This window comes from Heterocephalus glaber, unplaced genomic scaffold, assembly GCF_053883595.1.
Source record: "Heterocephalus glaber isolate CG9 unplaced genomic scaffold, H.glaber_assembly_v1.0 deba00001444, whole genome shotgun sequence".
NCBI classification, from domain to species: domain Eukaryota; kingdom Metazoa; phylum Chordata; class Mammalia; order Rodentia; family Bathyergidae; genus Heterocephalus; species Heterocephalus glaber.
The window spans coordinates 16191955-16204279 of record NW_028258297.1 but is presented as its reverse complement, the minus strand read 5'-3'; the positions used below and the strand labels follow the sequence as shown (position 1 = coordinate 16204279).

Here is a 12325-nt window from a genome sequence, read left to right as displayed (position 1 = left end):
TGAGACAGGGTTTTGCTATATTCCCTAGACTGGCCTTAAACTCCTAGGTTCAAGCAATCCTCCTGTCTTAGCCTCCTGAGCATCTGAGATTGTAGATGCATACCACCAAGTCCTACAGCATATTTTTAAAATTGGTAACAAAACATCTGCTGGATTTTTATTTCTTGATTACAAAGGTAATACATACAATTTGTAGAAAATAAGGGAAAAAGCAAAAGGGACAAAGAATAGAGTTGCAATCCAGAAATGAAGCTATTGCCACACACAGTGGCACAGACCTGTGATTCCAGCACTCAAGAGGCTGAGGCAGGAAGATCTCAATGAGTCTCATGCTACCTTGGGCTACCAATTCAAGGCCAACGTAAACTACATAGCAAGACCCTGTCTCAAAAAGAAAATTATCCAGGGTTAAAAGGGTCAAAATCGTGTATTCTACCAATGTCTCCAACGATACCAAAATAATATGCAATTATTTTGGTTCTATACAACTTTGAGATCATATAATGTTTCATAACATGAATTTTGCTATTGATAATATATCATATACATTCTTTGCTTCAGTTTTCTGAAAACATGCTCTTTTTTCCAACTGCAAACTCAGGAGATATATATGCTCTAATTTGTTTAAATAAATCCTGTTTTTCAACTTGTTTTATCTTTTTGAATGTTAATAAATAGAATATTAATAATTTCACAATAAACATTTGTAAACCTCTGCAAACACTTTATTATAAACATCTTATCTGTTCCTATCAGTGAAATTGCTGGATCAGAAATGTAAAAAATGGCACAGATTTCAAGGAGGGAGAGACAAATATCAGTTCCGAACAGGTCCATTCATCATTCTAAAGAGACATTATACAATTAGACAAGGGCTTGGCAAACTCTGGTCACATAAGCCCTTTAGGACCTTAAAAATGGTCGAGGAACTCATGAAATTTTTGTTTATATGGTTCATATTTATCGATATTTGCATATTAAAATTTAAAACAGTAATTTTTAAAAATTACTTATTATTTCATTTAAACTTGTAATAAACTAATTTAATAAAGGATACTTTTTGTAAAAATAATTATTTTCAAAAACAAACCAAAAAAGTTGGATACGTAGCTCAGTGATACAGTGGTTGCCTAGCAGAAGAAAAAAATTAAAAACTGAGTGATATGAGTGGCAGCTGCATTTTTGCAAAAATCTATAATGTCTAAATATTGAAAGATAGTCTCCTATTTGCTCTGTGCTCCACTTCTGGTAATATCCTACAGTATAAAACCTCTACAAAGCACCATTATACATGTGTGAGAAAATGAGATTTACAAAAGCAAATGACATGAATATTATGCTGAAAACAGTTCTCAACTCACAAATGCAGTGAAAGTATTTCAAGGACCCTTACATGTTGTTAGACCATACTTTGGGAAGAAAAGCCTAAACAAAAAGCCTTTGAGGAAATTTTAAGCAAAACAAGATCAATACTATTAGTTTTTCAGCTTGAAAATGTGTTTTAGAAACAGGGTACCAATTTTTTTTTTCTTTTTTGCAGTGCTGGGGATTGAACCCGGGGCCTCACACATGCCAAGTATTCTACCACTAAGCTACACTCTAGTCCCTCAAGATAATTTTTAAATAATGCATTTACTTACTATATAACAAAACTTTAGCAAGAATTAATTTATGTTCAGAGAAGTAACAGTTCTACCAACAATATTTTACTACTTTTTTTTTTTTTAAGGTACTGGGGATTGAACTTCTGGCCATCCCATTGAACTGATTCCTAGCACCCATCCCCCCTTTTTTTGAGACAGGATCAACCAACAGCTCAAAAGTTGCCTAGACTGGCTTTGGATTTGCAACCCTCCTGCCTCAGCCTCCCAGAGTGCTGGATTTACAGGCATGCTCTTATCTACTTTTAAAAGTCATCTTTTAAAGATACATATTTTAAAAGCACCAAATATAGCACAAAGGTCTTTAAGGATAAAAACAGGAGATTTAAAATTGTCATTTCCTTTCTTAAAATATTACTCCTTACCATGTATGGTGTCATAAATTGGAAACCATCCTGAGATGACTGTAGCAGCTTCACTATACAGTAGAGGATCGATATCAATGTACACTTTACCAATGGCATCATTTGCACTGTAAGTATCGTGGTCAAGAACTGTGATCTGCAGAGGTTCATCTTGCAGATCTTCATCATCCACCTAAAAGTAAAGCTTGACATTAAATCTTGTAGTTTTAAAATTTTAATCACCACAAATTATAACCAAGTAAAAACAGTGACTTATTTCTAAAAAAGGAATCTTACAGATTTATTTCTAAGCACTGACGCACAGAGATTAAAATATGGACAAGAGTGGTGTAACTAAGGCCTGAGGCCAAAGTTCAGTGGCCAAGTAACTGGCTAGCATGCATGAGGCTTGGTTCCATTTGCTACCTAGTCAACAAAGTCTTCCTTAAAAATGTTTTAAATGTTTAAATTTGTAGCTACCTAGCAGAATGTTTCACTCAAAGACAGTATTTCCTAGCCTCTCTTGCAACTGGAAAAATATAAACATTACATAGAGTTTAGGAGGGTAGAGAAAAAGTTAAGGTCTTTCTTGCTCAGCTAAAAAATGTATGTTGTGTATCCAGGTCAGGTGTGGTGGTGCACGCTTGTGATCCCAGCACTCGAGAGGTTGAGGCAGGAGGATCCCGCTGAATTTGAGGCCAGCTTGGGCTACATAGTGAGTTTGAGGCTATCCTGAATTTCACAGTGAGACCCTGTCTCAGAGAACAAAACCAAAAAAAAAGTATGTTAACACTCTGCTCCCACCTATACTCCCCTTTATTCTAGCTCCTGATGCCAGCCTGCAAAACAGACATGATCCCTAGAACACCAGCTGCTAACCTGGAACCTAACTCAACCCTGAGACACTTTAAAGATAAGCCATAGACCTCTCACATGTGGATAATGAAGCAAAAAGAAGGGTCACTGGGTCCAAAAGGACTACAGGGAGCTACCATGCTAGCTTTATACTGCCTGGGTCAACATTTGTTTTACATGAAAAAAAAAACAAAAAACAAATGCCTATTTTGTTTATGACATTTAGTTGAGTGTTCAAACAAGGTTAAAAAGAGAACTTTATAATTAATGTTAACCATAAATGCAAAATTGAAGCACATTTTTCACACCACATACACTATTGTTAGAGCACTAGTCAAAAATTACTAAATTTTAAGGCAAATGACTCTAACTTTAATTTTTAAAACTCACTAGCATTACAAAAATCCCTTACTTTCGAAAAGTATAAATATATTAGCTTTTATATTTTTAAATAAGCTACTTGAGTACTCTTTAGCCATAAAGATTACCAGTACTGTATCATGAGTAAAGCCAATGTTTTTTTTCCACTATTGGAATTTAAATCCAGGGCCTTCACAGTGAGCTGCATTCCCCAATCCTTTTTTATTTTGAGACAGGGTCTCTAAGTTGCTCAAGCTGAGCTGGAACTTGTGATCCTCCTGCCTCAGCCTCCCACGGTGCTGGGATTACAAGTGGATGCCACATTCAGCTCTCCATGTCATTTTCCAAAATATCAGTTTCATGAAAATTATTCCAACACACGAAGCCTTCCTCCTCCTACAATTCTAATAACAATGTAATTAACTACTAAAGACTGCTTGTTTTAACCATTTCAGAGGGAAGGCGTCAAAGTAAACCTGTGTAGGCATTCAAGTGTTTTTCTAGGGCAATAGATGGACTTTTGGAATTCCATCTGAAATCATGTAAGTACTCTGCTTACTTTCTCTAGTTCTTATAGTCCACATTTTTACCTTAATATAGTAATACAGTTCAAAATGACATAGTAGATTGAAAACATCTATTAACAATGGATCTTTCAAAATACATAATGGGTTTTTTTGGTGGGGGGAGAGGGTTGAGAGGGGGTCTTGCTATGTAGTCTAGGCTGGCCTTGAATTCACTATGTTGCTAAGGTTGGCCTCAAACTCATGGCAACACTCCTGGCCTCAGAATCCAGGTGCTGGGATTACAGGCATGTGTCACCATGCTTTGCTAAAATATATAAATGTATTTCAGAACAGCCTAAAAAAGAGAATCTGTACATATACAGAGGAAAAAAATATAGAAAATCAAAACAAAAATCAACTAAACACATAAAGGAAAATAAAATTGGAGGCACTTTCTGATTTCAAAACTTGCTACAAAGCTACAGTTATCAAAACAATATGGTAATGGCATAAGAAGAGACATATAGACAGATCAATGGAAAAAGTCCATTCACATATGTCCAATTTTTTTTTTTAGCTTATCTCAAAGGTAGTTAAAAATAATTCATCAGCTTCCAGGCCACTGTTCTAGCAGACAAAACGGAACTCCATTTTTAAAGGAGCTGGAGTTAATGGAAACTGGAAATTATTTTCCTCAGAGATTTATCTGGCTGGAAACCTTTGGGCAAAAATTACTGATGGATTGGGAAGTTACTCTAGTGAGATCATTCTTTTGAGAAACACAGTCATATTCCACTTTGAAATAATAAATATAAAAGTGGCTACTGCCAACTAATATTCTGATTCACAATGAGATATACTTTTTTTGTGTAAACTGAGATTTCAGTTTAGCAGTGCTTTTGAACCTGAAGTGTTTTGTTTTGTTTTTTTTAGAATACGTAGCCCATTTTAACTTCTATAAACATATTAACTAAAGGGTACAAATGCCCAAAAAACTATAAATCTGTGTCCTGTTCTTAAGTGATTTTTGGTATATGTTAAAAACTGCAATAATATATTTGACTTGAAGACTGCCATTTTTTTTTCTGGTACCAGGAATCAAACTCAGGACCTTGCACTTCCCAGGCAGGCATGGCACCACTGAGCTAAATCCCTGGCCCAGGGCTCCCATTTTTCATCATATACTGTATTTTCTTAACTAGAATTTTTTAAAGATTCAATATTCCTAAAGAAGTAAAAAAAAGAACTTTTATGATGTAGAAAAACTACTATACCTGAAGTAAAAGGTACTCTTATCATTCCTGGAGGAAAGGGATCACTTAAAAAAAAGCCACACTAGGGCCAGGGATTTAGCTCAGTGGCACCTGCCTGGCAAGCGCAAGGTCCTGATTTCGATCCTCGATACCAAAAAAAAAAAAAAAAAAACCACACTAAAAAAACTGATGTTTAAAAACTTACCTCAAATTTAAACCATTCTGAGTTCCACTGAGGGTTGAGTGACTTGAGGTACACATCTGTTTTAAAGGTAGTATTACCAAATTTTACCTAAAAACAAATAAAAAAGTATTGAAATAATATCAAAAATGTGAATAAAAGTACATGCTAATGTCAGCCAAGACATGAGAGAAAGATTAGGCAGAAAAGGAGAAAAAGATAACTATCCTGAGACAAAAAGGAGGAAGATATGGATGTGTCCAGGTAAGCTTTCAGAATGCACTTCATACAACGGATCACCAACTGTTCTGCTTGACCAGCTCCACGGGGTAATTAATAATATAGATCATCACACCAGCATGAAGGAAGGAGTTGGTATGGCCACTAAATGTGAGCTCAGGTGAACAAGCAAGGTGTTGGGCTATAGATGTAGTTCAGTGATAGAACACTTGCCTAGCATGTGAGACCTACTGGTCTACCCTCAATACTGGAGGGAACAGGAAGGGAAGGGAGGAGAGGGGAGGGGAGAGGGAGAGTAGAGAGGACAGGTGTTATAGTCAGGGTTTGCAAGGGAATAGATTTAATACAGGACACATAATTTACAGAATTATTTCATAATATTCACCCAAGAAGTCAAATGCAGAGGAGTGCAAGAGACACTCCACACACTACAGACCAGAAGAATCCAGCCGAGGGCCTGGATCCCACACTAATGTCCCCCAAAAGTCCAGCTAAAGGCCTAAAGCCCAAGGCAATGTCTTGCACAGGTCCAACTGGAGGCCTAGAGCCCACAGCAATGCTCATGCAAGCCCACATCAAGGATCTGCACTGGCAAGGCCAGTGGTGGAAGTTAGAAAGCCTGTACCAGTGGGGTGAAGGATCTGTGCCACCAGGCTGAGAGATCTACACTGAAGCCAGGAAGTGACACTCAAGGCAAGGAACAGAGCAGCCATTCCCAGCAACAGCAAGGACCCAAGCTCCAATGAAGAGAACAGCCAAGTTTGCATCAGGAAAATCATCCTTGGCAAGTTTCTCCACGAAAATCAACAGCATGCAACTTTTCCCTCCAGTTCTCTTATGCCATTGGCAACAATTTTCAGGCAGGTCTTCCATGCCCAGAACCATGCTGACTCAGTTCAGCAGGGCATTCCAAGTTGACCATTAATCCACCACAACAGGTAGAGTAAAACTAGATGATAAAGAAGACCAGCTGACTGTCCTTTTGCCATCTCAGCAACAGAAACCAGAACTCTATTATTACAAAAATTTAGTATTTCCTTGTATTTTGTAACTTCCTCATATTTATTATTTTTTAATCTCTTATCTCTGCACTCACAGTGATCAGGGATAAACTACTATGTTTTATGTTTCTACCTTCAGGGACAATAAAAGGTGTTGGATGCAAAGATTATCTTATTTCATAGGCAACCTTGGCAAGCATTAAATCACATCCCAAATTAATATGGAAATTATAAAGAAAGCATTACGTGCTTACAAAACCTCAGACTGGATTTGGAGGTGCTCAAGAAGCCTAAGAGCAAAGCAACTTGCCTCACCTTTCCTAAGTTTGATCTCTTCAAACTCTTCTCCTGATTCCTTCAGTTACCACCATGAAGTATCCTTCTTATACTTCTTATACACTTACAGTGTATATCCTCAATATACACTAAAGGTTACTGACTTTATAACAATACCCAGATGAGTTTTGTAGAAGATAATAAATGCTGCTTCAAGCAGGTGAGAACTATAATACTTGCTGATACTACTGGTCAGGCAGTCCAAAAAATTTCTAAAAGCAAAATATTGAAAACTATTTTCTCTTTTATACATTTTTCTAGTTTTTTATCATTCAGTCTGAATTACCAGGTATGGTACCAACTATCTGATATCTACACAGTTTGATTAAAGGATAGAAAAGCCTTGGATTAATTTCCAGTATCACAAAATATAAAAAAATAAAAATTGCACTTTTGCATGCTAAATAATATCATAGAGTGAAAGACAAATAAGAAAAAGTATGCTAAATATGTCATAAAGAACTAATTTCTCTAACTACTAGATTTCTCACAAAGAAAAAAAAAAAATCAACAGTAATGAAAAGAAATCAACAGCTCAATAGAAAAATGACCAAAGGACCTGAACAGACAATTCACAGAAATAAAAATACAGATGCTTTTTAAATTCATCAAAAAATTATCAAACTCATTCATACTAAGAGAAATGCAAACTACAATATTTTTACTTAGGTTGACAAAGAACAAAAGGTTTGAAAACAGTGTTGGTGACGTATTCTCATACACTGTTGATGGGAATATAAATTAGAACAACCTATGGAGAGCAGTGTGACAACAAATACTAAATTTTAAATGCCTAAGCCCTTTAGGCCACCAATTCTATTGCTTGGAATTTGTCACACAGGGGCAACCCACTCGGGAACCCTCCTGTCTCTTTCCTACTCTTAACCTCCTTTGTCCTTTGGAATTCATTCTTCAATTTCACAGGACAGTAGACTCAGCACATCGGATATCTAGCAAGCTGGGAGTTATATTTCTCCTATATCAGTTTGGAGGTCCCACTGAGACTTTTGCAAGAAGGTAAAAGTTTGCTTTTGTTTCATGGCACCTCTAAATACTCTGACTGGACTCTTGATTGACTCATTGAGGTAATCAAAAATTGTCCCTTTTTTTGGTACCAGGAATCAAACTTGGACACAGTGCCACTGAGCTAAATCCCCAGCCCCAAAATTTTCACCTTTGTTGGTCAGTTGCTTATGCCTCATCTTTTTTGTTAAAATGATGATAAAGTTGATTGTGATGTCTTCATATTTAGTGTTCTTTGATGGGACATCTTTATTTTTGCAGGCAGGGCCTTGTATCCCTGTTTTGTATATGGCACATCAGCCTTACTAGGGCTGAATTTACTGGTATCCCTTGCTTGACTTGTTTGGCAGTTACGAGATGATTTGTTATCTTATTTTCCACAGCAGCACTAGGGAAAGGTAATGCTGAAGCTCCCTAGTGGACTTCGTTTTTTCATGGAAACTCTTTATCTTCAGGGTGAATTTTAGATAGAATCTATATAGAAAATATTGTAATATGCCTCAAACATAAAACACAGGACTCCCTCAATTAAAAATTATTAGCATGACTGCCATTCCTAAATCTGGGAGGACAAGCTTCTCTGGCAGAGTCTGGCCTGATCCTTCTTCCACACCTGTAAAAGGGAATGTTGAGCCTGCTCTGCCTCAGTTTTCTTTCCAGTATAATCCTCTACTGGTGAGGGAACAATTTCTAGCTCTTGAGATACACAACTTTCATTTTCCAAGACTGAGGGTGACACTCTTGAACAAACTGTCCTATCAACTCACCACAAGCATATAAGGAGAAAACCTCTGGCACTGTTACAACTTAGTTCCAATCTCTTTCCTGCCACCTTTTCCTTTGTTTCTTTTCTTTTTTTGTTTTTTGTTTTTTGTTTCTACTAAAGAGCAGGGAAAGAGATCCCAAAAAAGGTTTTGGTAAGGGAGGTTTTCTAAACTGCTGTTTTAATCTCTCTAAATCAAAGAGCATAAATGCAGCCCATCTGATGTCATGGCTCACTTCTTTAGGTGGCTGGGATCATGTCCCAAACCTTGTAGATACAACTGGCAGATCAGGTTATAGGTAATGCTATCCACAGGACTTGGTAAAGTCTACAGACTTAAACCTAGAAGGAACCCAATGGTTTACTTCTCTCTTACTTTCTCACCCCTCACACTCTCAAAAGGCCCCAACCATCTGGCTTATCCCTTTCCTAGGTCTGGTTCTCATCATTTGTGTTTGTAGGTGAGGGAAGAAAGTGACTTATGTACTTTCACTGATGTGTAGGTTATGGGTGCTAGACAATGAGTATAGGGTTTCAAAGAGAATTGGGGTAAAACCTACCCTTTCTTGCTGTGGAGAGCGCCCTGGGGATTTAGGTAGATAGCACAAAAATGTCTGAGACTTCTTTGCCCTAGGGGGCCTGAGGGTGGGATTTTTTTTGGCCATTACAGCCTCTATTTATCCCTGGAGAAGTTAGAAAGCAGTTATTCAAGTCTCCTCATTTGCATTCAGAGACAAACCTGACTTGTCTTCAAAGTGCAGATGTAAACCACTGAAAAACTAGATACCTCTGGTCCTGAAGGTGCCATCTGATGCAGGTATCATGACTGAGTCTGAAGCAACCCTTCCTTATCCTATGTGCCCTAGGACAAGAACTAAGCCCCTCACTTATTTTAAATTGTCAACTATTAATAAGCAAAAAGGTCAACACCCCCTGAAAATAAAAATAGTTGGAATTACCTTTAACAGTCTATTCCTTTAGAGAACAATTACACACCACTGTCAAAACAGCAGTTTTGGCTATCATCTATGGCTATCAAACAACAAGGAGAAGCCTGTAGAGCCGCCTACTTCAATAAGATAAACCATCGGCCTAGGGCCTGTCTTAAAATCAGTCTTTGCTTTCACAGGTGTAAACAGTGTTTTTTTTCTTTCTGATTCTTCTTACAGGAGATCTCTATTAAGTCATGATTATAAGAAAAGTTCTGACTAGTTTACTTATAATTACAAACCTAAATACTACAGAAGGATTGTCGTAGTTCAATTTAGAGAGCACATCACAACAAACTGTTTTAAGAGTTTGTCCATCTGTCTGTTCAATGTGTACTAATAACCAGTTAAGGCAGCTGTACCTGCTTCAATTAAGACGTATGTGTACATCTAAAAACAAGATATGCTGTGAGTCTAAGATTTAAAGTTATGTTTATAGAGTTAAGGATATGTAAGTTTAATACATCCATAGTAATTAAGATATGCTCTTTTATACATGTTTAGACCTTTAATGTAGAAAATGATTGAAATTTTACATCTCTTTAAATCTGGCCCTGAACTTTAAACTTGATCTACATTTATTGGTTTTGATTAAACAAGCACTTTATCACTGTATTAATGAAACGCACTTGTATGTTAGGTAATAAGATCACCTGTGGTCATTAACACTGTATTCTAGACTTATCAGAGCTGTGAAGATGTCCTTAATTCTTGTCAACAGTTATAGCTTATGAAATCTGATAATTTAGGAGTCTAAAATTTGTCTTAAGAGTAGAAATTAAACATGTAAAGATTTCTATATAGCTGTGATAACAATTATTGCTAACCTCATGATATATCAAAGGGTGTATTTGTGCTTTCCTAATGTACAAGCCTTGAAAGATTCAAAACTGAGAAACATCTCATCATACTGGTAACTTCCAGGTTAAAGTTGTATATTGTGGTAAAACTTTTTAGGCTCAAACATCTGGCATTCCCTTATTTGTGGTCTAACTACTTGAGATGAAACGTGCATGGCAATCCAATATGAGACAGGCAGCCGGATGATACAAGTATGATTTCAGGTTTGTGCTTTGTGACTGCTGTGCGTATCCATATATGTTAAAAAACTTAGAGACACTCACACTGTGCAGTCCAGGCAATGTCACTCTAAAATTAAAGGTTGGACATTAATAATCTGTAAAGTACATCTATAAACAGTACAACAGACTGCTAAAATTCATGGGGGTTACATTCCTAGAGCACCCACAAATTATGAAAAACTGTGAATTTTCAGATATGGTCAGAAAAATGCTTATAAATGCCTATTTTCATAGTTTAAACCCTAAATATGCTATGTCTCCTGCAGTTATGTAATTTAATTTAATAAAATACTGTACTAATAAAGCCTTAGAAGGTTCACAGCATTTTAGCAGTGTCTTAGGGCTTTAAGAACAACAAAACTGGCTAGGGATTTAGCTCAGTGGTGCCGCCACCTGCTTCGCAAGCACAAGGTCCCGAGTTCGATCCCCGGTACCAAAAAAAAAAAAACCAACAAAACTGAGAACACTCATGGTACAGCAACCTGTTATGATGCAGGAATGCTACTGCATCTGCCAGAGATGGGTTACAGGCCAGCAGCCAACCAGCAGCAAGGAGAAATGAATAATGCTCTAGGATTAGCTACTTGTAAACCTGCTGACCAAAAAAATAATTGTGGAAGATATTTGCTATTTCGGCAAAATTGAGGGCGTTTCCAAGAACAATTAGTCAGGTTCTAAGGACAAACTCGAGAATGACTGACAAACTAAACTGCAACTTCACAGGGACATACTGTACATTCTATTTAAATTTCACTCTGGTAACAGAGAATGGTTAAAGGTAACTAATTAAGTAAAAGTTTATGTTATGTAATATTTTGTAATCAGTTAAAGGTAACTGACCAAAAAGTTATTCTGTATTAAGATGAACAACTAATATATTTCAGAGATAATGAGCTGGGGATTTCGCTCAGTGGCACTGTGCCTGCCTTACAAACACAAGGTCCTGAGTTCGATCCCCAGTAGCAAAAAACAAAAAATCACACAGAAATAATGACAAAAGATAATGGTTCTAATGGTGTCATAATAACTGTTATGCTAAGAAGTTATGTTGCCTTTGATCTTGTTTTCTCTGTAAAGCTTTATAATCATTACCTGTTAACATTCTGCTGAGATTCAGCTTCTAAGACAACCATGCAGTGAGGCTAGAAAGCTACAACGGAAGCTATAAAAACTAAGCACAAGTATTTAAATTTCTTAACTAAAATTGTCCTTCAAAACCACTGAACTATCCACTTTCTTACAGCTAAAACTGGAGGGACTTATAATAAAGAAATATCAGACTTATAGACTACCTCCATCAGTAGAGAGGTCTACAAGCCAGCTGGTTACAATCATTATCTAGTTCCTTAAGAGCAGTATCTGGACATGGCTTTTTTCCCTAATGTGCGTTTCCATTCTAGTGTTAATGCTTTGATTGTACATGCTTTAATCTCAGAAAAAAACTGTTTATTCTTGTCTAGAGGCAGCCAAACTCCAAGTAATCATGCAGGTATAACCAGCAATAAATGTGCCAGACTGTTTTTACCCAACTCTACTACACAGACTTTGTAAAGGGAGTTCATAAGCTCTAAACTTCCATCCAAGGCCTACTACATTAGCTCTCTGGAGAAGGTCCCGAACTGCAGTCTCCCCTACACTGACCTTTCTCAGTTCAAAGCAGCTAGACTGAAACTTCACCCATTCTCCCCCAATCTTCGGGGGGGGGATATGATAGGCAGCTAAGTTAGGCAG

The 12325-nt window shown here is 37.0% G+C and overlaps 1 protein-coding gene across 31 annotated transcripts in view; it reads right to left on the bottom strand.

Annotated features, from left to right (window-relative positions):
• C2cd5 (C2 calcium dependent domain containing 5) overlaps positions 1-12325 on the bottom strand; it is a 103423-nt gene that overhangs the window by 80149 nt on the left and 10949 nt on the right. For 30 of the 31 annotated variants that reach the window (XM_004845757.4, XM_087214011.1, XM_013072518.3 and 27 more), the window contains exons 2-3: positions 5185-5271; positions 2027-2198 (exon numbers count right to left, since the gene is read on the bottom strand). In XM_004845757.4, coding sequence (XP_004845814.1) covers positions 2027-2198; positions 5185-5271 — 259 coding nt within the window. Of the gene's footprint in view, positions 1-2026; positions 2199-5184; positions 5272-12325 lie in introns of those variants that run through there. The other variant, XM_087214012.1, reaches the window with a different exon arrangement.